Genomic DNA, 25,231 nt, shown 5'->3' on the forward strand with positions numbered 1-25,231 from the left:
AAATACATAAGGTCATCCAAACTATTCATAACAAGTTACTAATATTTCAAGGGATTTATCATTTTTGGCAGATATGAAACTAATTTCTGGAGGTTTAAAACCGCCAAAAGTAGCTTTATAATGGTAATGCATAATATGACATTTAACGGCAATAGTAATTGCCGGAAATTATGGCCGCTAACATATGACGGCTTTACTGGCTGTTCTTGACGTCTTTACCGGCGTCTTGTATTATCACATATTATCTTTTTCTCTCTTCTTTTCTTTTCTCTTACCTCCAAATTTTATTCACTCAGAATGAGGTGTGAATTTATGTTTTTTTTTAATTTGACTTTACTATGTTATTATGTCTATGTAGACATACGTGCAAATGCAAGAGAAATTCAGAATCAAATTTAGAGATGGGAAGTGGGAACTGAACCACTTGGTAGACTAACGCAACATAAAATATTTGGGAATTGTTATTCAGACCCCCCCAACAGCTATTCAGACCCTTCATTAATGTATGAAAAGTCATAAGTGTCCTTAATGAAAAAAATATAAAACAATCCTCACTCTCTTCACATTCTTTCTCTCTCATCTCTCCTTACCTCTTTCCTCTTTCTTCCACCCCCACCACCCAACACCACCCACCGCCACCATTGCCGCTACCGCCGCCGCTGCCACCACCACCACCACAACCTCCATCTTCTGTCGTTTTTGAAGATATCCAACTTTAGGGAGTTGTTTCTGTCGTTTTTTTTTTCCTGCAAATAAACGCACTTTAGAAGTGCATAGTTAACGCATTGTTAACGTGCGAAGTAAACACACTTTTAAAGTGTGTTTTGCTGCAAATTTGTACATAACTAATATTAGATGATTTTTAAAAATCGTGAGACTACTAGAAGGTGTAGGAATTTGGAGATTCTAACTGCATATTTGAGCTTAGAATGATCATATTATCTTAACTAATAAGTGACAGTTCAAAATTCCTTCCGAAAATTAAACAGGAAAAAAAAGAAATATATGTGTTGCGCTCGCACTTTGAAAGTGTGTGACTATCGCACTTTGAAAGTGTGTGACTATCACACTTTGAAAGTGTGTGACTATCGCACTTTCAAAGTACTATAGTGACAGACTTTCAAAGTCGAGCGAAAAAAATTTATAAATGGCTTTTTTAGATTTTACAAATTTATCAGTGTCTGAATAGCTGTGAGGGTCTGAATAACATTTCCCAAAATATTTTTGTGGTCAATTGAGTGAGAGATATCTTCTGTGGATTTTACAACGCAAGATGAGGAATTTGATGACCTTTTCAGACGAACTCGACAATAACTAAATGCAATAATAAAACGGCTGGCTTTGGGTTCTTGTGCTCTGTCTTATTTGACAACTTTTAGAGTCTTAAATTATGCTTCCACGCCTTAATATTTTCTAAAATACTAGTAGTACCACCTTTTACAATTAAGGGGATAAATAAAAAGAGAAGGACGAAAAATTAAAAAAGATATGTTATAAAATAATCGATGTAATAAAACTTGAAGTCGGTAAGAAGGGTTAGAATTTTGTTTTTGGTACTTTAGAAGATATTTAGTAATGGATGAAATAATGGAGGGAATGTCAGAGCAATTATAACAAACATAATGAGAGATAAATGTAATTTGCCGTTAAATCAATTGTAATAAACTCTCTTTCCCTGAGAAAGACTTGCTAGTTCACCCTACACAACATCGATCCTTACAACCTTTAGTTTAAGCATCTAATAGCCTCTTTCAAGAGATTTTGCAATTTCTAAACAGTGATTAGTAAGTTAAGTCGATCCTTACAAGTTACAAACAAGCTTCAGTTTAACCATCTTAGCCCTGTTGATTTTTCTTTTCTTTTGTTATCAAAATGGCACTTAATTCCCCACGAACTGCAACTCCCACATCCCAGTTTGGCGTGTCCGTGGTCGAAGCATTGTTTGACCACCGTGCATTTGGTGGATACCCTCCCATGTAGCCAGCATAGTTATTATGAGAGGTCATAACTCATAAGCACGTGTTCCTAAAGGTTAACTCAAGTGGTAAGAGCTAGGAGACATAAGGGTTTGGTTTGGAAGGGTGAAGGGTTCGAACTCTGAGGAACACTAATTTATTAACAACTAACATTTTCCTATAAAAAAATAACTCATAACTACTGTTATGAGGGGCACTGCCATGTCAGGAGGGGGAGTTATGCCCATGTTAGTAGGAGGAGGGTAACCACCTACATAGGCCCTATTTGGTTACCAGATTCATTTTTTTTCATTAATTGTGTGTTCACTAGTTTTTGCAAAGAAAAAGAGTCTCGAGAAATATTATTTTCCCGTTTCATACTTTTTGATTGGTAAACTAAAAGGTTAACAATTAAGTTCGGTTTCTCTCGATCTTTTCGTCTTCTTCTAAACAGAACTTCTATTTCATTTTCTATCAAGCTGATTGAAAAAAAATCAGGTTATTAGTTGTTAGGAAGAGCATATAAGATTGCTCGGAAGGGGGGCACCCATGTTGCCAGGAGGGGGAGGAGCATATCCACTTGAATTGTTAGCAGGGAATCAACCTCAATTATTGGGAGGGAACACCACCTGGTTTGCTTGGAGGCCTAGTCTGCATATCTCTCCGTTCACAACATAACCTCCTCAACCTCATCCCCAACCGGGACCCGCACCCACATCGACGGCCTTAGTAATCTCAATTCTCTTAATTAGGAAGGGATTCTCTAATTGAACAATGTTGTGGGCCTATAATATTATTCCATAACAGTTTTCCCTTGTTTGAATATTTGCAGCATAACACTACTAAGAAAACGTGATTTACCGACGGATTTTAGCGAGGGAAAATAATCTGTCGCTATTAGTGACGGAATGCGACGGATCGACGTATTGAAAATGAACATTCAGTTTTAAAATTTAGCGACGGAATTTTCCCCTCGCTAATTCCATTTTATTATATTACTTCCTCCGTTCCTAATTATAAGACCTAATACAAAAAATTGCGCTTATTAATAAAACATTAAATGTGTCTAATTAGTGTGTTGGTTTTTTAAAAATGCATACATTCTTCCATATTTACCCTTTGTTATTTTCTCTCACTAATAAATGGTAGGTGGTAATTAAAAATTTGGAATTGAAAACACACCATTAATGTAAGGGTTATATATGGAAGAGTAGAATACTTTTTGCTAGATTATTGTTAAAGGTCTTATATTTAGGAACTAGAAAATTTTAAAACTAGGTCTTATAATTAGGAACGGATAGAGTATATTGCAATTTGGCGACGGATTTATGCCGTCGCTGATGACCTCCCGTCGCAAATTCCCTCGGTAAATTTTATAAGAAGTTAGCGACGGAAAGCTAACAGAAATTCCGTCGCTAAATATATTGTTTTTAAAAATGAATAATTTTCCTTCTAGATTCGAACCTGGGTCTTGTCTCCAAAAGGAGAGGCCTTAGCCATTTGAACTAGATGATATTTATTGTAATATATTTTGAAATAAATGTATTTAAATTTACAAACACTACTAGGTTAAAATATCCAAACACTTAAACAATCCATTCACTCATGCTCGCTCATATCTGAAAGGGAATTGGGTTTAACACCCCAGTCCTTAGGCTTCCCGCCCAACTTAAAGTGGGGAAATTACCGGAAACCCTCCGGATTAATATCGGTAAATGATTTGCCGATACGTATCGGTTTATCATTTCCCGATTCGTATTGATATAACAGCATCAGATAGGTTTTGAAACACATAATTTTCAAAACCCATTTCCCTCCCCAAATCACTCCCTCTCAAATCTCTCCCAAACTTGCGTTCCACCACTCCAAGCTTCGGTCCCATCATCATCAAAGCTTCCTCAAAGCACCGGAACTCCCATTCCATTACATTCAAAAGGTAAGTTTGATTTTTATTGATTATCTCACATTGATTGATGATTAGAGGTAGTTGATGGATTATTAGGTGAATGTTGAACACTAGGGTAGTTGATTATTGATTAGAGGTAGGTTTTATTGACTGAAATGGCATGAAACGGTCATGGGCACGAGTGGGTCGTTTCCAGTTCTGGTTCTGGGTTACTGTAAAATCGGAAAAACATTTTCCGATTCTGTAATGGAAAATGTTTTTCCGATTCTGTAATGGGAAAACATTTCTCGATTGTAAACCAGTTTAAGCCAGTTTTTTTAAGCCAGTTTTTTTTAGTTTTCCTCCATCTATTGGGCTGAATATTTTGTACAAATTTTCAAATATTTTAGTGTCATGACACTGGGAAAGGGTGTTGATGGTATCGGCTTATTAGAACTAGGGAACTTCCTTAATGTTGCATTTTAGTTATCTAGATTGACAAATTAGAAAGGGTGTTGATGCTATATGAGAGATGTTTGTTGCTATATGAGAGATGTTTGTACAAGTTGTAACTGTTAAAGTTGTTCAAGTTGTAATTTGATGTTAAATTTGTTTGCTTTTCATAGGAGAATGAAGGGCGGGAGGAAGAGGTCTCGATCTTCTACAGTCGATGAAGCAGAGGATCGCCACGAGCGCTTGCATGCTTCTACGCAGCGCGGCGACCATCGAGCAGCTAGTCAGGCGGTTGAGGCTTCGGCCCCGTCTCCGTCTCCGTCTGCTACTCCGGCCGGGGCTCCGTCTCCGTGTCCGTCTGCTACAGCTCCGTCAGGTGGTCCATCTGCTACAGCTCCGTCAGGTGGTCCATCTGCTACAGCTCCGTCAGGTACTCCGGCTGAGCCTCAGCCTCATCCTACTCCGGTCTCTCCGATGGTTGAGTTACCTCTTGAGGAGACATCTGGCGAGCAGTCTTCTTCGGAGCCCAGTGGCGAGGAGTCTGCTTCTGAGACTGCTTCTGAGGCCAGTGGTGAGGAGGAGGAGCCTCTTATTCTCCAGGAGGAGATTGATGCTGCTGATGTGGTGCCAGAGGAGGGGGCACAGGGCGATGCGGATGACGACCTCATCCAGAGGGTGGCACCGTTTCCCGGGGGGCCTGAGGATCTTTCGCTTCTTGCGCATTATCCTGACCACAAGGCTCCTTGGACGTGGCAGGCACTTCTTCGCACAGACCCGCGGTACGTGGATCGTCGGACATTGAGGGTGGCCACTGTTGGGGGAAGGTATGGAACCTCCCCTGTGATGGCGATTCAGAGGCCCACACACATGTGCGACAGCTGCTGCAGCAGACGGGTTTGTATCACCTGCCTTGGTGCGGGTTACCGGAGACAGACCCAGCTGTCATACTGGCCCTTGTTGAGAGATGGCATGAGGAGACGAGTAGCTTCCACATGCCGTTCGGGGAGATGACTATCACCCTGGACGATGTGTCGGCTCTTCTCCATCTTCCCACAGGGTCGAGGTTCTACACTCCGGGCAGAGGGGAGCGAGATGAGGTTGCAGCGCTCTGCGCCTAGCTCCTGGGAGGATCTGTTGCTGATTATCTGGTTGAGTTTGAGGCGGCGGGTGGCCAGAACATTCGGTTCATTACTCTGAAGGCCATGTACACGTCTGCTCTGGATGGTATGTCTTAATCATTACTTTATTAAGTTGTATTTATTTTTAGCGTATTATTAATAACTGTTAACTTAATTCATTTCATTGTAGAGGGACGCTATGAGGATGCTGCTAGGATCTGGTTGGTGAACCAGCTTGGTGCCACCTTCTTTGCCAGCAAGAGTGGTGGTTACCACACTACTGTCTACTGGATCGGGATGCTTGAGGACCTCGGTCGCGTGTCGGAGTACGCGTGGGGTGCGATTGCGCTGGCATCGTTGTACGAACAGCTGAGTCGTGCTTCCCGCAGGAAGACAGCGCAGATCGGTGGGTTCACCTCCCTCTTGCTGTCATGGGCGTATGAGTACATATCCAGCAGCGTCATTATCAGGACGGAGGTCCCCGGCTACACACAGGACCAGCCTAGGGCGCAGCGGTGGTCCACGTCTCGGATCGCGCATTCCGGACTCGATGAGAGACGAGTCATGCTCGATGAGCTTACAGTGGATGATATCACATGGACCCCTTTTGAGGACCATCGAGATGTTCGACCGCGGGATCCCAGGGCCCTCTATTCCGGCTACATCAGGACACCCTACGGCCGGTCTGTGAGCCGACATCTACCAGAGCGGGTTATGCGCCAGTTTGGCTTCATACAGGACATCCCTCGACACCCCTCTGAGATCCAGACGACGGGGTCCCTTGCTGAGACCACAGATGCCGCCTATGCTGAGTTTGAGCCGCACCTCCGCCCTCAGGGGATACCTGCTACATATCCGGAAGAGGCGGTGGAGGGTTACATGAGGTGGTATAGCAGAGTGTCCCATGTGTTCATCATCTCTGAGGATAGGAGGGAGGCGCTTAGTGCCGTGGTAAGTTTGGATTTTAAACTTGTATATTATTTTTTATTTTTATTCATTCAATTGTGATTTTTGTTAATGAAATTATTTTTGTATATTATTTTTATGCAGTCTGCCATACGTAGGGGTATGGAGTTGTTGGAGCAGTCCCTGGAGGTGCCAGGTGCTCTTGCTCCAGGGACACAGCCCCGAATCCTCACGGAGAGGGCGCTCGATCTCTTTCGACGGAGTTCCTTCGTTGGTACCCAGGGAGTTGCCTTTTCTGCTATTCGAGGAGCCGCAGCTGCGGGAGGCAGAGCTCGTGGAGGCAGAGCTCGTGGAGGCAGACCCCGTGGAGGCGGAGCTCGTGGAGGCAGAGCTCGTGGAGAGGGTGATCCTGGAGAGGGTGTTCGTGGAGGTCGAGCGCGTGGACCTAGAGGTCGCAGGGGGCGGGGTCGGGGAGAGTGATTTTATTACACTTGTTATGTATATGTTAGGACTTTTTATGTTATGTTATGACTCTTACCTCGTTTTATTTACATGTGTTATATTTTTAGTCTTAATATTATGACTCTTATAATGAAAAAAACAGAAACAAAGACAACATAAATAATTCAAAGCATGTAGTAATCCATGACAATAAGTTAAACGGTTACACAACCAAATTAAACATACATAAGCAACACCGAAAACAAAATTATTCCTCTGTGATATCGATGAAGTCATGGGGTCCGCAATCTTTTGGGAATACCTTCACTAGGTTGGGCAATGTTATATTAAGATAACAAACAGTTCCTCTAGTTGCAAACACAGCAACCTGCAAGTGAAATGTATACTTTAATTAAACCATGCTTATCTGTCCAAAAAATGAAGCAAGTTTCATGTTTAGGTTTCAGACCTTTTGGAGAACGAGAACAGATCCAACAGTTATGTCATTCGCAAATTCACTGTGAGTAAAGGCCTTGCGATGGATGCTAGCATCAATAGCACCCGTGGGGTCCTAAATTTTTGATATCGTTTGAGAAGTAAATAAGAACGGTTAGTCAAGGGGGACCAAAAACAAGGCCTTACAAAAGCAAGGACAAGACATACCTTGAGGGTAACTTTCGCATCTCCAAACCCATTGGGAGTGCAAGATTTGATAACAGCAACAACATTCTCCACCCTCTCAACGTTCGCTGTCAGAGAGCCCAACGGAGTGGCTATTCCCCACTCTTGCAGGGCTGATAGCCAAGCATGTGAGTTGAAATCAGGATCGGTTTCGGTTGATCCATGATCTAGCACACGCCTCACGATTTCCTGGGTCGGAATGAGTGGTGTGTTAGGGGTGGATCTACGGGCATACATGGCAGCCTGGATGGCGCCAGCCGGGCCAGGAATGAGAGGACGAGAGCGGCCAGAGTTGTTGCTTTGACCTTTGCAATGGCGGAGGAATGGATTTGGGTCTTGTTCCATTGTGTAGAATGAGGAGTAAGAAGAAGAGTCAAGACACAATAGACAGGAAGATGAGGAATGAAGAGTGAGAAGAAGAGGCAAGACACAACATAGATTTATAGCTCAGGAGTGCGGTCAAAACATTTAAGGTGTACTGGTGGATGGTAGAAGAGTGGTTGGGGCTGGTGGTTGAGAGTAATGTCAGGATTGGTGGTGGAGGGTAATGAAAATGAAAATGACAAGAGTACATCAAATTAACATTACCAAAAGTACATCAAATTAACATTACCAAAAGTACACGCATGAACCTGCCAATCTACGATGATTTCTAGGTTTTCATCATTAACAACAACCTGTGATAAGGGCCACATTCTACCAAATTACAGAGAGTTTACAAATTAATATTACACAATACAAGAACATTCAATCTGTGGTGATGTCCACATAGTCCGCATGACCACTAAAAGCACCAAGCCAAGCTTGGAATTGTGCATCATACATGCCTAAACGTGGACCATATAGGTTGCGCCAGTATTTGGAGGCAAGATCAGCGTGCCAATCCCACTGGGGAGCAATAGTCGGCATAGGATGTCCAGGAGTTAATTGGAGCTGCATTTTAAAGAATAACCATAAAATTAGATAACTTCCACATACAAAAATTAATCGACAAGCTAGTATTAGATAACTTCCACATACAAAAATTAATCGACAAGCTAGGCAACTAAAATATTAGAGTATTTGGTCAAAATATACCTGTACCCAGTGATTTATCACATGTCCAATAGCTATAACAGTATGCTCATCTCGTGGGCCGGCTCCTATCAGTGGAAAGTACGTGTTACAACCCATAGAGGATAAGGATACGAGAACTAATTGGTACTTTATGGCAACAAGGTATCCCATCTCTGGCAGTTGAAACCATTTGTCAGGGGTGGCCGGGTCACCAATAGGAAGAGTGAGACGATCATGTAAGCCATAAACAACATCTGTGCCCCACATCCTATTATACATTAACACATTGGTCTCAAGTTCTTGTATCAATGTAGCCCTAACCCAAGGCCAACCGTCCTGACCGGCGGAATGCCCCATTAATGCAGCAATGGATCTATAGCCACAGTTACCATCATCCTCAACATCTGTAATTGTGCCAATATATGGATGGAGAAAGGCTGGAAAGTTACACATGAAATGGCTTGTATCAGACTTCTTCACACGCTTCTTCCTCTTTGCTGGTTGTGAAGACTTCTTTTCCTCTTTAATCTTCTTGTCAGTAAGTTCAAACGCTGAAGGATCACGAGTCAAGGATCCTATTGCTCGACCCTTGGGTTGTTTGCTCTCCTTCAACTTAGGAGTGCGGTTGGACTTTATCCGAAGCTCAGGAGTACATAGTGTACTCCTTTCAGGACAATATATCGCTTGAAGCTTCCTCCTTACCATACTCTGCCCTCCAGTATCCAAAGAATGGAAATAACGTGTCAGTGCCTCAACTTCTGGGTGCATCTCTCCATGGTTTAGTCCGCAAATATCTGAGCTGCCAGTATCTGCAACAGGTACATGCTCCCAACTTAGGCTCTTCCAGAATGGATGAATGGCCTCGTACGGAATCCTCTCATAATCTACAAGTTCACAGACATGTTACATTGAATCACAAATATAAATAATTGGAAGTAGTTGAGAGGAGAGTGGTTGACCGGTAACCTGCAAGTTGACAACCGCAAGGTAGTCCATGAGTCTCTCTCAATAAGCAATCGCATCTACCGCCGCAGGCTCGCATTCTTGTCAGTTCAGCATCAATGAGTTTCAGGCATTTGATTGACACAAATCCCCTAATATTTGTGTAGAAAGGGGTCTTGAAAAGGTGATCAATTTTATTCATACTGTGCTCAAACGATGCTACTATCTCAGTGTGACGATTGGTGGTCAAACTATGCGACGCATCCCATGATGTGGCCAGGTCACCCTCAACATCAACTTCAAGCTGGCATGTGCACCTTCAGCCCTGCAAACCAACAACGCACATGTAAGAATTAATACTGTAATAATCTATGAAATGAAATACATATAACAAGTCATAACATAATTTTTGTACTTGTTACTTGTTGTTGTTCCAAAATGCATCACATGATTTGTCCATGCCTTGGCAAATTTCAACTTGTGTTTATGCTTGCACATGTTAAACAATTCAATCCAATGAGCTTCAAATTCTGGAACTGTTGGAGCATCTACCAATTCGGCTCACTTGTCCATAACCTCTTGAGCAAAATCATCCGTGCCAACATACTCTTTGCACTTTGCCAAAACACACTTGTTGATGTGCCACAAGCATAATAAATGGGTGGTGGTGGGAAGGCTTTGTGAAGCAGCACTCAATAAGGCAAGATCTCTGTCTGTCACAATCACTCTAGGCAACCTGGATTGGTCGGAAATCAGAGACTTCATACACTCTAATGCCCAAATGTAGTCATATGTGGTCTCACTGCCAATGTAACAGAATGCTATTGAGTATGTTTTATCCGTGGAGGTCAGGCCAACAATCTCGAGCAAGGGTAGTTTGTATTTGCTGGTCTTGTATGTGCAATCCATGATCACTACATATGGGAATGTGTTGAAAAGTTTGACGGCATTCGGATGAGCCCAAAATATATCTCTAATCACTTCCGATCCGGGTTCATTTCGTTCGAAGTGAACATACTTCTCACCGTCCAACTTCTTCAGCAAGTATTGTATCTCTGTCAGTGACCAACGAACGGATTGTCTGAACCGCTTGCAAACACCATAAATTTGTTGGATGGTAGTCAGGTTTGAAGGATCTTTTTCCTTCAAGGATGCCAACATCTTTCTAGGTGGAACCCAAGTCTTAGCCTGATTTATCACGTCCTCCTTCGCCTCACTATTCAGTCGACCAGCGTAATTGTGGCCAAGTAGTGACTCAGCTGCGAGATGGATGTGTCTACCGTCCTTCACCTTCAACCACCAACCTTTATCATCTTTCGTACGTCGTCCTTTTAGCCTAAAAGGACAACCTGTCTTTTGTGTTGACGTTCCTTCAACAAGATCCGGTTCTCTGTAGGGAATATACGCACCATGCTTCTCACACCCCAGAATGACATATTCTTTTCTTCCCTTCGCACCACTATCAGACTTTGTTGTCACCAAAACAAAATTATTTGCCATAGAAATGTCGCGAACCCATTTCATAAGATCATCTTTCAAAGGGAAACGCTGTTTCAGGATAAACAAGGCATAAGGCATAAAACAAGGTATAAACAAAGCATAAACAAAACATGCAAAAAATTGTGCAATGAGTACCTGATCAGTATGATACAAATGAGAGACATCTATAGATATAATCTGAGGTTCAACTAGTGATGGTTGCTCCTATGGATTCTCATTTTCCAATCCAGCAGCATGTATCAATTGTGATTCACAAAAAAAAAAGGACTCTGTCATCCCTGGAACAAAAACGGTAAATCAATAACCGACCCTATAACGGTAAATAAAATTCCGGTATTATAACGGAATATCATAATCCGATACATTAACGGAAATTCATTTACCGATGCAGTTCACGATACAGCAGCCTAAATTACCAACTTAACTAACTAAACTAACTACTTAAACTAACAACTAACTACTTAAACTAACTATAAATAAAGTACCAAAACTAACAACACTTACCAGAAGTTAAAAGCTTTCCCTTGGTGGTGGTGGTGTTGGTGGTGGTGGTGGTGGAAATGTGGAGATGGTGGTGGTGGTGGGAAGGTGAAATGTGAGGGAGGAGTGGAGTAATGGTAGAATAAGGTAGTTTGGGCGAGTTATGGGGGGCTGGTGGGGGGTTGTTGGAGGGAGGAGTAATGGTGGAGGGGTTGGTGGAGGGAGGAGTAATGGTGAAAAGGTGATCAAACTGCCAGATTACCAATCGGTAAATGATATACCGATATAAATATACGAATCGGTTAATGATTAACCGATATTGTTCTTCTTGTTCTGGGTAATGGGATGAAGGTGTTCATACTGAGGAACAATAACGGTAAATGATTTACCGATTGGTATATTGACATCGGCATATCATTTACCGATGGGTAGTTTTGGAATAAAAAAAAAGGCTGGGGCGCGTAGCCTAAGGGGTGGGGCGCGCCAAACCCAAATCCCTATCTGAAACCTCTCGACTCTCACATATCACCGACCGTGCATACCTTCCTTGCACCGCCACCGCTCCCTCCCACGCCCAGCCGCCGCCGGCTGTAGGCCCCCCTCTCCCTCTCTCACTCCCAGCCGCTCTCTTGCTCTCTCTCTCTCCCTCTGCCACTGTTCCTCCGTTGCGCCGCCTCCAAGGCACACCTCCTCCACTTGCAAACCCTCCAGCCAACGCCTCCTTCATCTTGTGTGTCGAAGCCACACACAACAACTTTCAAACCCCTTGGCGTGTCTGACTCTCACATGGCCGCGGCCTTCTCCTTCTCCACCGCTCGTCGCTCGCAAACCACCACAAGCTTAAGGGAAAACTCGTGAACCCTCATCGTCCATCGTCGGTTAACGAAAACGAAAATTTCTCAGGTAATTGAAATTCTTCTTCTTCCGTTCACCATTTATTTTGGTAGTGAGACCATAGTAGAACCTGATGCTAGCTGAATCCTCTTCTATTGTTGTTCAATATTTACTTTCTTTTCCCTTCTATTTAGTTCTGTATGATGGGAACTTGAGGAACCAATTAGGGCACAAGCATGGGGAAATCGTCATCGAGTTCATAAAAAAGGAGGATTACAGGTAAGTATTTCCTCTTCTTTGCTCTTTAATTCTTTCTAATCAACGAACGAATGGTTTCTGTTTATGTGTTTGGTTTTCAGGTATGTGAGGATTCTTGGTGCTTTTTATTTGCGTCTTACTGGTTCTGATATAATGTGTATTGAACTTAGCTTTTGTGTTGTGATTGCAATGTAGTTCATAAAATGTTCAAACAAAGGAAAGAAACTTTTATCATATCTCATCTCATTCCATTTCGTTCTATTTTGTTCGCTCCATTGTATTTTATCAATGCAAACATAGTCTTAGATTAAACTCACAAGTCACAGCAATGAGATACCGAGACATGCAGAACATAAGAATAGGCCAAAGGAAGTGATACTGACATGCAGAACATATTAGCAGCATATACTAGTATGTTAACAAAATGACAATCCAAATTTGCAAAGTAGTAATTAAGCTGTTTTATTGTTTTGTGTCCTTGTATTTTTATATAATAGGCAGAGGAGTGAAGCCTCCAGTCTGTACCATAATTGCACTTTTCTTAGATCTTATCTATCTTCCCCTTCTCCTTGTGTATCCTTACATAACCCAAACCATTGTTCTTATCGTTTTCACCTACCTTTGTGTCTCCATGTCCTTAATAGCTTGTTCCTTTCTTTTATCCCCCCTATTTTTTTATCGTAGCATGTTCTCTTCTAAAACATAGGAAAACAAAAATGGGTTTAGAAAAATGGAAGCAGAAAGTTGGAAACAGTAAAATGAGAAACTATATTCCAACTAAAAACTTCTGCAGATTTCTATTAAGATGTAAATGCAGCTTTAAGCACTCACATAGGGTATCCCTATACCAAAAGTTCATGAACTGATCAAAGTTACAGGGGAAAATCCAGAGTTCATTCCCCCTTTTTAGCTATATTGAATTGTTTAAATAACTGTCAAGGTCTTCCAATTTTCACAATAGCTCCTTTTTTTTTGGTCAAGATGGGGGTTGCAGTAGCTCCAAATGACTTGTAATTACATCTGGGCAAGACTGGGCTTGCAGTAGCTCCAATCGGTTGGAAGGTGGAGCATACTGCAAAATGTAATCTTCGTCTGAAACCACCAAATAAGCATGTTAACTAACAGACAAAATGAAAGCATTTGGTCAAATAACAAACTGTATTTTGATTTGGAATTCCTGAAACATTTCATCATCCTTATGTGTTTGTTTGTGCAACAGACAAACAATGTTGATAGTGGGGTCTAAATAATACTCACTTTCTTTGACTGTTCCATAAAGCCAGCATAATACCTCGTCGGCAAATGCCAAGCAGACTCCTCCCTGCCAAAAAATGTTATGAGAAAGAAAAAAACCACATTCAGCATTTTTTAGTATAAATACAATTTGTAATGCTTTGTCCTCTTCGGATCACATGGAATTATCCTTAATCAGCTATGCGATGGTTGATAGCACGTATAAGCACATACTAATAAAATGCTTTTATCTATCGTGCGTGTGTGCTTGTTAAGCTAATTTGTTGCTATTGGTGTTGCAGAGTTTTCGTTGACGCATGTGGATGAGGTCATTGATGAGCTTCTCACGAAAGATTATTCCTATGATATTGCTATGCCGCGTATCAAGAGAAGGTAGTTGCCTCTGATGATTTTGGTTTGCTTTTGTGTGAAGAACTTACTTACATTACTATGTTTTATGTTTAGTGTTTAACTGATGGAAATAACTTTTTTTCTCTCACTAATTGGAGAATTCAAAGTTGAAGTAGGCTTAAACTGAGCGTCGCAATTTTGCTTCTTTTTGTTTTTGGGATGTACTTCTATTTGTCTGTCGAGGAGCATGTAGGGGTTAAAGTTGTGATTTTATTAAATTCTTGCCCTCAGTTATCTCCTTTACATTTGAAATTGAGCTTTGAGCAATTTTCCCCGGTTGCTTTACCGTGCTTAGAAAAATAAAACATTGGTCTACTGAGTTGTTTGCTTTGAGTAGTGCTTGGTTCGTTTGTGACTGTGAAATTGACGCTTTAGAATATAGAATACAAACATGTGATTTTGTGGTGTGAAGATGTTTAGTTTTCGTCTTCTATGTTCTGTAGGTGGACTATTGAATCTCTTAGTACTTTAGAACCTAGGAGAAGTGCACTTGAAGAAGATTTTGAGGAGGAAGAGGAGAAAGAGGATAATGACCAGCCTGTTGATGAGGTTGAAGATAGGGCATATGAGAAGGTGCTTCCCTTTATTTCCTAATCAAATCTTATTTTTGAGAATGTAGAAAGTGAGTTGTTCTTATATTTTGGTTTAATTATTGAATGATTTACAGGATTATTATCGTGGGCGAAGCCCTGCAAGGGAAAGAGATAGGGATAGAAGACGTGATAGTCATAGACACAGGTACTGTTTTTTCCTTGCTAGTATTTCACAACTTCATATGAATTGATGTAGATGTGAATCTTGTTATTGAAAAAGCTTTTACATTCTTTAGTCTTTACATTTGCGTATTGTTTTTCAATTTTTTTTGCTTGTGGAGGTGTATCTTGGCCCCTTGGTCTAGAATCTCAAATAAATCACAGTTTTCTTATAATTATATGATTTTAGGAAAACTCTGAGCTTTCTTATCTGCAGATATGAATGAATTGTATTGGAAGCTGTTTTTGAACTTGCTCATAGCCACACACACACCATATAACTTGTCAAAGTTGTACTTATGTTTCCACTTTGGCATTCAGAGCCACCTGTGGTATAGAACTGTTTCCTATAGTAAAATTTAATGACCCTGCCAGGTTTCTCTGCACTAACAGTGTGCAGCGAGAAGTATGATGGGTCAGACAATTATGTTGAATGGATAAATAGTGCCATGATCAAGGTCTTATGTATTGAAGAGTTGTGTTCATCCTTTTTAATACTTATTGGATCATCATCTTGCCTCTTTTCAATTCTTAATTTTCTTGATCTACTACAACCTGGTTGTTTCAGCAACTGGTTTCCCCAATTTTGATCTGTTTGTCCCCATATGCTATGTCTTATTGAAGATATGCGATTAAGGGAGTTTGACTGTATGAGTCATTAAGGGAGGTTGACTGCATTAGTTTTGATTATGATCTGTATTACCTACTATTAAGTGCCTTATGTATTTGGTGTTTGTATCAGAAACGGAACAAGGAATATTTGAGCAAGTTTTGAAAGAAGAGCTTGACTTTGTTTCTGACCCATGGCCAAACATATCTGAAAGTGCAAAGGACCTTGTTCGAAAAATGCTTATAAGAGACCCTAAGAAGCGGATGACGGCACATCAAGTTCTTTGTGAGTATGCATGTCTCAGTCTCATTGATGCTACATGGTTTGTTCTGAAATGCATCTTGGTTCCACTATCACTATTTAGGGCTCTAGAGATCACTTTCAAGTAATGTAGTAAATAGTCCAGCTAAAGATAGGTTTCTTTTTCTTTCTTTACAATATTTTTTTCATGATGACTGATTATCTGGTTATTGAATTGATATTGTACAGAAAAAAATTTCTTTCAGTTACCCAGTGGTAAAGTTAGCGACGAATTTTGTCCCTCTCTACCGTTGATAAATTAGAGAGGGAATGGATATAAAAATGTCAGGTAGTTAGCGACGGACACATCCGTTGCAAACAGCGACTGACTGCTACGTTCCGTCGCAAATAGCGACGGCTAGTTACTTCCGTCGTAAATAGCGACGTAATCTCCCGTCAGAAATAGCGACGGATTCATGAGGTAATCCTGTAAGCGATTTAGCGACGAAAATATATACGTTAGCGACGACCAGTTTCTGTCGCTAATAGCGACGGATTTAATTTTTCGTCGTTAATTTTTTAGCGACACCCCTAAACATGGCGGATGACGTTCCGTCGGTAAATCTTTTGCGACGGATTTTAGCTTATTTAGCGACGGATTTTAGCCCTCGCTAAATAGCTTTTTTTTAGTAGTGTATAAGATCCTTAGATTGCCAAGTTTTTAGATAACTCTCATTCAAAGTGATTAAGATCATCATACCATATTAGGTTAGAAGAGGATTGGTAGACCTATTGTCCGAGCTGAGAGTGATATCACTAAGTGGGTCATCTGAGGTGCTTTGAATGAGAAGAATCACATCTTATCCCAAAATGACCATTTGGTAGGGAATTCAGTGTGCACATTTTCACGACTCGTTTAGAATTACTAAAGCATTTTTTGTAACACATTTTAATTTGGAGTTGCACCAGATGGATGTCAGGACCACTTGTCTGAATGGCGCTACTGAATGGGCAAGCTTTGGAGTCGTTCTTCTAAAACGTGATAAAGGACTTGTGGTAGAGTATATATATAACAATAATCTCTTTCCATCATGGCCATAGGCCCACACTTGTAACTCACACTACAACATTTTTTTTCTTTCTTCAATAGTATAAAAGTGTAGCTATATACATGAAAAATATCTTTTAAACATTACACAACAGTTTTCGATAGTTTCATTTTCCAGCATTACCTATTCCTTTTGGCAACAGTTTCTCGTATACTCTGTAGTAAAATTGTGACAAAATTTAACCTATTATATGAAAAATGCAACAATTATCATGTAATAATTGCTCCCAACTATTAAATACATAGCACTATTTAGTTTTCTAAGAAAATATTTTGCCTAAAATGAGCCCTCTATAGAAAACAATCATGAACTGATTGTTAATGCATTTTTGGCAACAACTTAGCATGTTGCTAAAATCAATCTTATCAAAAGCAAAAAGTGTTGTAGTGTCATAGCAATCAATTTTGCAAAATATCAAGGCTCGAAGAAAATGGATCACCCGAAAGTAATTGCTTTTCCAACTTTCATATAAATCATATGAATCATTTTTTTTTCCATTAAAATAAAAAATAACAATTAATTGCACTCCACGGAAATATTAGATTTTTCTTTGGTTTGCCTAGCCTCGAGGCTTGACAATCACATTAAGTAGGTGTATCTCTTCCAACAAAACATTTTCTATACAAACGGCCTAGGGATTGAAACTTTGACTAAATGATTAAAAATCTCAGCTATCTACTAACTGTGGTGGACCTTGTTGGTAAATATATTTCTGTTCATATTTAGTGAGACAGTGAAACTTGCTAAGTCGAGATCCTAGCAAAAGTATGGATTCTAATGACCTATCCGCTTTAGATAAATCAAGTGAACATGCCTCTTACAAAATATCCTCTTCTTCTTACATGGGAATGTGTTAAACCCTAAATCTGATCTATATGATTGGACTCTTTTGCCTCATAAATCACCGATCCAAGAGCCCTTACAGGTTGTCAACTAGACCGAGGTCGACCTAATGGGGTCTAGGCCCTAAAACAAGGAATCATATTTCCATGCATATGAGGTTGTCGCCAAATCGGAGGGTCTCAACTCTCTTGCCCCAACATGGCTCACCAGTAATTGGTCATTGAGGGCTCATCCTTGAGTCCATTTTGGGAGATCCTCTGGTCGTCACGACCATAGAATTTTGAGAGGGATCGTCCCGCCTAGGCATCATCAAGGCGAACCTATACTCTAGGAGGCGATCGACTAGTTAACAAGACACTGTGTCTGAAGTATGAAGGTAAAGTGTGTCTTTAATGGCTCGTATATATCCACAAGACACTGTGTCTAATCTAATGTATAAAGGAAAGGTGTGTCTTCAATGGCTCGCCACGTCTTCACTTCACCATCTGAACAGCCTCTATAACCAGTCAAGTTTTACTCTTTGATAGTACAAAAGTTAGCATACAAAACGTACTTACAGTAAAAAAAAAAAGGGTTTCCAACAAAACATACATACAAATCTCGGGGTCCTTGAACTATGGTCGAAAATCGGGATACGTCCCTAAACAAAAACTTTGCTGGTTTCCAACCTTTAACTTAGTAAACCGGGTGGGTCTCATCCCATTATCGGTTGGGGTGCTAACATGGCATGCCAACTAAGAGGTAAGTGCTGACATGTCTTTTTTTTTTCTTAATTTTTTTTCCACTGAACATTTAAACTACCCTTTCCTTTTTTTTCCCATCTTCATCTTCATCCCCCAAACCCTATCATTCTTCATCTATGTTCTTCATGGGTGCTAGAACACAAACAAAGACGACGCAAGGTTGCAGAGATAGAGAAAGAGAGTGCTTGCGGTCAAGCTCGTCGAGGTGAAGGCTTCGCATTTGGAGCGCCATAATCGCTAGAAATTAAAACAATCATTCTTTACGGCAATGTCAGAAGCGAGAATTAACTAACGTAAATAACCAATGTAAGAACTAAGAATTAGTGGAGACAAGAAAATATATATATTGCAACTCATGATGTATTTTATTTATTAGAAGAAACTGATTGATGCATGCACATTATGTAAGTTGTCCGTGCCTTAGGGCTAAAGTTAATAATTAAAGATGACTGGAGAAAGTGGCGGGCAAAGAAGAAAAAGGAGAGGGAGGGCCTGGAGCAGTACGTGCCCTCATATTCATTACGCATCTGATAGACAAACAGTGCCTTCATATTCTATACATTACGCAACTTTACAACACCCAATTTTTAGTCTAATCATCATGCACCTAAAATAAGTGGGATGCTATTGCGTTGCCCTTCACACTGTCTATCAAAAAGGGAAAAGAGATTTTTGTGGCTCAGAATCTTTAGACCAGTTTGCGAGCTTGGAGCCAAAAGAGAAAATTTTCTCACAGGATAGATAGTAAGCAAATGAGCAGCACCTGTTTTGGTGAAAATGGATGAAAGCACCGGGGAAAATTGAAAACAACAACTTAACCCCCTGTCTCATCATTAATTAGTTGGTAAGAAGTCATTAGGTTTTCAGGTTTGGAGAAGAAATGATTTTGAGATAAGCTACCAGTGTGTGTGTTTGAATTTCCTTTACATTCACATAAAAAACACTTTTATCTTAGACATTAATAAGTTTTGTGTGGGAGTACTAAGTATATATTTTGGATCAACGTTATCAGAATTAATTATGAATTAAGTTAATAGTTTAATTTAAACTTTTAGAATAGTTGATTCATTACACTGACAGCAATTTTATCCATAATATACCTTACAGTTCTCTGGCTTCAATTCATTGTGAATATATTGCCTACCTCTAGGTTAGTTAATTACTTAGTACTACTCTACACATGTATTGGTGAAGCTACTAGAGTTTAGTCCTGGGTGTAAAATTATAATTCGCATCTGGGACTAATAGTATGAAAACAACCCTTCTTAACCTCACATTCTCTCTCGAGTCATGACAAATGACATCAGAGACAAGAAGTGAGTAGATCGAGCAATTAAAAAACCCTAACTTTCTGCACTTACTATAAAGAGAATTAGTCATGGATTTATATGGGAGAATCTTAAGATAAGCTATCATTATGTATATATCTGCACGTTTGTATGTCACCTAACAGCAAACATGTCTCTCATCATTCAAAGAATTTCTAAAGATCGTCTCTATTAATGTGAAACAACTAATGCCATATAATGGGGTCTAGCTTTGCTTTACTTGATGACAATAATATGTCAGCGTTTAACAGATAGACTTTTAAAAACAAATTGAATTATCATGGGTTAGTTTTACTATCGGTATAATGAATAGAGTTTGAATTTTTTACCGAAGGACGCATACATGTGTTAGATAAAATAAGAGGACGAGAAGTGATTGGCAACCCTCATCCATCGATCCTTTGAACTTGCTTCATTATTAGGACCATCATATTCAGAGTGCATGGACAAATTGTTGAGATCGATGGTTAAGCTATGAGAGCCCCTGAATCAACAAACCACTAGTTGTCATTAGACTAGCGTGATGAAGGTTACATAAGTGAATTGGACACGATTGCGCTGATGATCGGCGTGTTCGGTGAGGTCGTAAATTTGGTACACAATTTGTGGTCGTCCATTCGGAATTTCATAGTTCCCCTATTATAATGATAACGTGTGTTCCCTCTCCTGAATTTGTTGTTGTTACAGTGGGATATATTGTTGTGATAGTTGGAAGGGCTGTAGCTTGGATTGGAAAAATCGAGCTTATTGATCGTGTTGTGAACATAGTTGGTTGTCACAATTAGATTGGCCGCCAGTGCCTCTACAATTTGACATAAGCTTCATGCAATTCATGAAGCTCTTCAAAGAATCCTGAGCATGGATGGGAGCAACGATCTCCCTACACGCTACAATAGGCCCGATTAGGACATACATGCAATATGATGTCATCATCAGACATGGCTTGTCAATGAAACTCAACTCATATGTCTTGGCCATGATGAGTTGCAAGAAAGCACCAATAGATCGAGCGTCGAGGGTTACGAATGAAAGATTCTCTTCCAGCTTCATAAAACATGTTCGAGACTTGTTAGCAACCAAACACGAAAAGATCAATCACACCTTGTGAAAGGTGTCAATCGAGGCTACCATGGGTATAACATTGTAAGATAAAGAGCCAGAAGGGTCGAGAGTATCACATAGCCATGTGGGAACCGATGAATGTATTCACTAGATTGGGCCTCATCATTGCCTTTTGGTGGACGAACTGTTGACCCCTTTAGTTATTTGAGCATATCGTAACGATTGAAGAGGAAAAAACAAGGTTACACAATGACATGTAATTGGGTGTTTCGTTTGAAGGGCAGGAACATGAGGTTCTTAGTAAGTTGATTGAAGCTGAACGGAGGGATGCCCATGGCAATGGGGGTATTATTATTGACAACAGTGGAAGGGGTAACACAGAGCACTCATGAAGATACTTTCTTTCAATGTTAGAGGTTTGGGGGTGGGGGCGAAGAGAAGAGTAATTAGAGAACTGGCTTGTCAAAATTATGTGGATATGTTGTGCATCCAAGAAACCAAGCTTCAGAATGCTGATAGGCGTCTTTGTAATATGTTGTGGGGTGATACTGATTATGACTGGAGAGCAAGCCCCGCAGTGGGTAGTGCAGGTGGATTGCTTTGTATTTGGAATGCGAATACTTTTGCTGTGGAGGAGGTTGTGCAGGGAAGTAGGTTCCTTGGCTTGATTGGCGTTTGGGCATTGAATCAACACAGGTGTGTCATAGTTAATGTTTATTCTGCGTGTGGTTTGGAGGACAAGAGGGTGCTATGGTCTAGGTTGCTTGAGTGGAGACAGCAGTGTCAGGACCTCTCGTGGTGCCTGTTGGGGGATTTCAATGCAGTTAGATATGCAGAGGAGAGGAGGGGTGTGGCCGAGGTGCAACCCTCTCAAAGGAGGGAGATGTCTGAATTTAACGTGTTCATTGGTACAATGGAGCTGATGGATATACCATTAGCGGGCAGGAAATTCACTTGGCGCCGGCCAAATAATCAAGCTCAGAGTCGGATTGATAGATTTTTGATCTCTAAGGAGTGGTGTGATGCCTGGCCAAATTTCTCTCAATTGGTCCTTAACCGTGATATATCTGATCATAGTCCTTTGTTGTTAAGGCAAGCTTTCCATGACTGGGGTCCGAAACCTTTTAGGGTGCTTAATTGCTGGCTTGATGACCATCGATTAGACGCTTTTGTGAAGAAAACCTGGGCTGATTTGCGTGTCCGAGGTTGGGGATCATATGTGTTAAAGGAGAAGCTCAAGGGTCTGAAAGGTAGCCTTAAGGAATAGAATGCTCAGGTGTTTAGGGATATGAGAGCAAGGAGGGCAGCGATTGTAGAGAGTATTAACTCCCTTGACGCCAAGGAGGAGGAAGGAGGTCTTTCTATGGAGGAAGAGGAATCTCGAAGGGAATTACTATCTAAGTTTTGGTCGGTGCTTCGTCATCATGAGTCTATTCTTTGCAAGAAGACGCGTTCGAGGTGGATCTCTGAAGGTGACCAGAATTCAGGTTTTTTTCATTCTGTTATTAACTGGAAGTGCCGTGTAAATTCTTTAGTGGGGTTGTTGGTTGAGGGGTGTTGGGAAGAGGAGCCTCTAAAGGTGAAGGAAGTTGTTCAGGAGTTCTTTGTGAACAAGTTCAGGTCTGAGGTCTTGCAGCGGTCAAAGCTAGATGGTGTTCAGTTTAAAACTGTGTTTGTTAGTGATAATGCAGGTCTGATTGGGCCATTTGATGAGTTATAAATAAAAACTGCAGTTTGGGCTTGTGGTGGGACTAAAAGTTCGGGGCCAGATGGCTACAATTTTAAATTTATTCAGACGTTTTGGGAGGTTTTGAAGGGTGATGTGATCAAGGTTGTCAAGGACTTTTGGAGGAGGGGGGCTTGGCCAAGAGGGTGCAACGCTTCTTTCATCGTGTTAATTCCAAAGGTATCAAATCCTCAAGCCCTCAATGATTTCCGTCCAATATCTTTAATTGGATGCATATACAAGGTGATCGATGATAGGCAGTTTGCTTTTATTGGGAATCAGAATATGCTAGATAGTGTGGTGGTGTTGAATGAGGTTATTCATGAGGTTAAAGTAAAGAAGCGGCCTAGTATTGTCTTCAAGGTGGATTATGAGAAAGCTTATGATTCTGTTGAGTGGGTGTTTCTGCAGTATATGATGGAAATGATGGGTTTCAGCGAGAAGTGGATTGGGTGGATTATGGGTTGTTTGAAATCAGCTTTTGTGTCAGTCTTGGTGAATGGTAGTCCAACTAGGGAGTTCAAATTGGAAAAGGGTCTCCGGCAAGGTGATCCACTTGCTCCTTTTTTGTTTTTGATTGTTGCTGAGGGACTTAATGGTTTGTTTCAGAATGCGGTAAAGTTGGAGGAGTTCCGGGGGATTACAGTTGGCTCAGGCGGTGATCTTATGGTCTCTCTATTGCAGTTTGCTGATGACACTGTTTTTTTGGGTGAAGCGTCTATTAAGAATTTGGTGGTTCTTAAATGTGTGATCCGTTGCTTTGAGTTGGTGTCTGGTCTGAAGGTGAATTTTCACAAGAGTAGCCTAGCTTCAATTGCTACTGCTTCGGGTGTTGTCCAACAGTTTGCTTCCTTTCTGAACTGCAAGGTCATGGGTATTCCTTTTGTTTATTTGGGTCTTCCGGTGGGGGGAAGACCCAGTTATGCTAAGACTTGGGAGCCAGTGTTGAAAAAAATAAGGAGTAGACTGTCTTTGTGGAAACAGAAGTTGCTATCTTTTGGAGGGCGTATTTGCTTGATCCAAAGTGTTCTATCTGCTCTTCCGCTTTTCTTTTTGTCATTTTTTTAAAATGCCAAATTGCGTGGTTCAAGCCTGCACTCGTCTTATGCGTGGTTTCCTGTGGGGAGGTAGTGAAGGAGACCGGAAAATTTCCTGGGTAAGTTGGGACAAAATTTGTCTCCCTAAGGAGGTTGGAGGGTTGGGTTTGAAAGACTTAACTTTATTTAATAAAGCTCTTCTTGGCAAGTGGATGTGGACGTGGAAGAATGAGAAAGATGCTCTGTGGTGCAGGATAATAAAAGCTAAATATGCTGATGGGTCTTTTATGAAGGAGTCAGCATGGTGGCGTGATGTGCAAACCGCTTGCTGTTTGGGTTCTTCAAATTGGTTTGATGACGGGGTTGCCAAAAGGGCAAGGGGTGCGGATTGTACAAGTATGTGGCTGGAGGATTGGACTGGAAGTGGTCCACTTCGGGAGAGATTTTATAGGCTGTATAATTTGTCAAGGGCCAAGCATGCGATGGTTAGTGATTGTGGGAAGTGGTCTCATGGTACTTGGCAGTGGACTCTTCCTTGGCGTCGTCCATTGGGTGTTCGTGAGCAAGGCATGTTGGAAGACTTGCTGAAATCTGCTAATACTGTTGCTCTTTGTGAAGGTCCTTTTGATAGGTGGTCTTGGAGGCCGTCACCGGATGAATTTTATTCTGTGAATTCTGCTTATGTCTTTTTGCAGGAACCAGCGGTAGGCCTTCCTGATCGTGTGTTCAAGCTCATTTGGGACTCTTTTGCTCCTTCAAATGTTAAGGCGTTCGCTTGGCGTTGTGTGCTTGGTCGTGTTCCCTCTATGGAGAATCTGTTGAGGCGCGAAATTGTTTTGCAGAATGGAGCGGAGCTGTGCAAGTTCTGTTAAACGGAGGTTGAGTCGGTCTCACATTTATTTCTTTCCTGTCCGTTATCTATGAGATTGTGGCAAGATTGCTATCATTGGATTGGTTGCCAAACTGTGCTTCAGGGGAGCATGAAGGATCATTTTCTGCAATTTCACTTCGGTTGGAAGGAGCTACATCTGTTGGGTATGTTATCAGTGTGGTTTGCAACAATTTGGACTATTTGGTTGATTAGGAATGGAGTTGTGTTTAGGAATGAGCAAGTTTGCTGGGCTAGTGCGTTGGAATTGGTGAGATGGCGGTCATGGCAATGGAACAAGGCAAATTTTAGGGGGTTTGAGTATTCTTTGTTTGAGTGGCACTCAAATCCTCTAATGTGTGTGTTTTCCTCCTAATTGGTGTGCTGTTTGTTGGTGTATTTGGTTTGGCCGTGGCTGGTTTGTGTTGGTGTTGGTACCAGTTTGTTCTTTGCCTTCGTTGATGGGATTCTCAGCACATGGTTTGGAAGCTGATATGTAAATGGGGTTTCATTTGGCTGGTGAATGCCTTGACCGTTGCATAGTTCTATTTCTGCTTCTTTTAATTCTTGTCTTTAATTTTGTATTTTGTTTTTGTTTTTCTCCTCTCTTGTATTGGGATTGAAGTACCCCTTGTACTTCCTAATCAATACAAATTTTCCTTATCTAAAAAAAAAACAATGACATGTAATTTTTCACCGTGAGGGAAATGGAGATATTTTTGTGGGCATTGATGACGATAAGGGTGTCATCGAACTTTGT

The 25,231-nt window shown here is 40.9% G+C and overlaps 3 protein-coding genes and 1 long non-coding RNA gene across 5 annotated transcripts; 2 read left to right on the forward strand and 2 right to left on the reverse strand.

Annotated features, from left to right (window-relative positions):
• Positions 1-8,186: 8,186 nt before the first annotated feature.
• On the reverse strand, positions 8,187-9,632 carry LOC130744169 (uncharacterized). The gene is made up of 3 exons (XM_057596357.1): positions 9,462-9,632; positions 8,517-9,379; positions 8,187-8,372 (listed from the first exon to the last, which is right to left on the reverse strand). The coding sequence occupies exons 1-3, from the start codon at positions 9,535-9,537 to the stop codon at positions 8,187-8,189; spliced, it is 1,125 nt and encodes a 374-aa protein (XP_057452340.1). The 5' UTR covers positions 9,538-9,632.
• A 2,246-nt stretch (positions 9,633-11,878) lies between these two features.
• On the forward strand, positions 11,879-16,996 carry LOC130742763 (pre-mRNA-splicing factor 38-like). Of its 2 annotated transcripts, XM_057594862.1 has the most exons (7): positions 11,883-12,320; positions 12,446-12,530; positions 14,045-14,135; positions 14,597-14,726; positions 14,821-14,891; positions 15,648-15,800; positions 16,725-16,996. In XM_057594862.1, the coding sequence occupies exons 3-6, from the start codon at positions 14,116-14,118 to the stop codon at positions 15,667-15,669; spliced, it is 243 nt and encodes an 80-aa protein (XP_057450845.1). In that variant the 5' UTR covers positions 11,883-12,320; positions 12,446-12,530; positions 14,045-14,115; the 3' UTR covers positions 15,670-15,800; positions 16,725-16,996. The 2 variants fall into 2 exon arrangements, with proteins under 2 accessions (XP_057450844.1, XP_057450845.1); XM_057594861.1 differs by lacking the exon at positions 16,725-16,996 and having other exon boundaries at positions 11,879-12,320; positions 14,626-14,726; positions 15,648-16,704.
• LOC130742764 (uncharacterized) lies at positions 13,373-13,841 on the reverse strand. The gene is made up of 2 exons (XR_009021266.1): positions 13,767-13,841; positions 13,373-13,601 (listed from the first exon to the last, which is right to left on the reverse strand). It is a non-coding gene; the product is annotated as an uncharacterized LOC130742764 (long non-coding RNA).
• A 4,232-nt stretch (positions 16,997-21,228) lies between the features above and the next one.
• LOC130744170 (uncharacterized) lies at positions 21,229-22,107 on the forward strand. Its single transcript, XM_057596358.1, has one exon. It carries the CDS (start codon positions 21,229-21,231, stop codon positions 22,105-22,107), a length of 879 nt encoding a protein of 292 aa, XP_057452341.1.
• Positions 22,108-25,231: the final 3,124 nt, after the last annotated feature.

The sequence above is a fragment of the Lotus japonicus genome, chromosome 3 (genome assembly GCF_012489685.1).
Source record: "Lotus japonicus ecotype B-129 chromosome 3, LjGifu_v1.2".
NCBI lineage: Eukaryota > Viridiplantae > Streptophyta > Magnoliopsida > Fabales > Fabaceae > Lotus > Lotus japonicus.

Excerpts from the sequence above, each read along its gene's own strand:
- LOC130744170 (XM_057596358.1), top strand. The coding sequence starts at position 21,229 with ATGAAGATACTTTCTTTCAATGTTAGAGGTTTGGGGGTGGGGGCGAAG.
- LOC130744169 (XM_057596357.1), bottom strand. The coding sequence starts at position 9,537 with ATGCGAGCCTGCGGCGGTAGATGCGATTGCTTATTGAGAGAGACTCAT. Across the intron at positions 9,380-9,461 it reads TTGCGGTTGTCAACTTGCAG|ATTATGAGAGGATTCCGTAC; the intron begins GTTACCGGTCAA and ends GTGAACTTGTAG. Across the intron at positions 8,373-8,516 it reads TGATAAATCACTGGGTACAG|CTCCAATTAACTCCTGGACA; the intron begins GTATATTTTGAC and ends TTTAAAATGCAG.
- LOC130742763 (XM_057594861.1), top strand. The coding sequence starts at position 14,060 with ATGTGGATGAGGTCATTGATGAGCTTCTCACGAAAGATTATTCCTATG. Across the intron at positions 14,136-14,625 it reads ATGCCGCGTATCAAGAGAAG|AACCTAGGAGAAGTGCACTT; the intron begins GTAGTTGCCTCT and ends TTAGTACTTTAG. Across the intron at positions 14,892-15,647 it reads CGTGATAGTCATAGACACAG|AAACGGAACAAGGAATATTT; the intron begins GTACTGTTTTTT and ends TGTTTGTATCAG.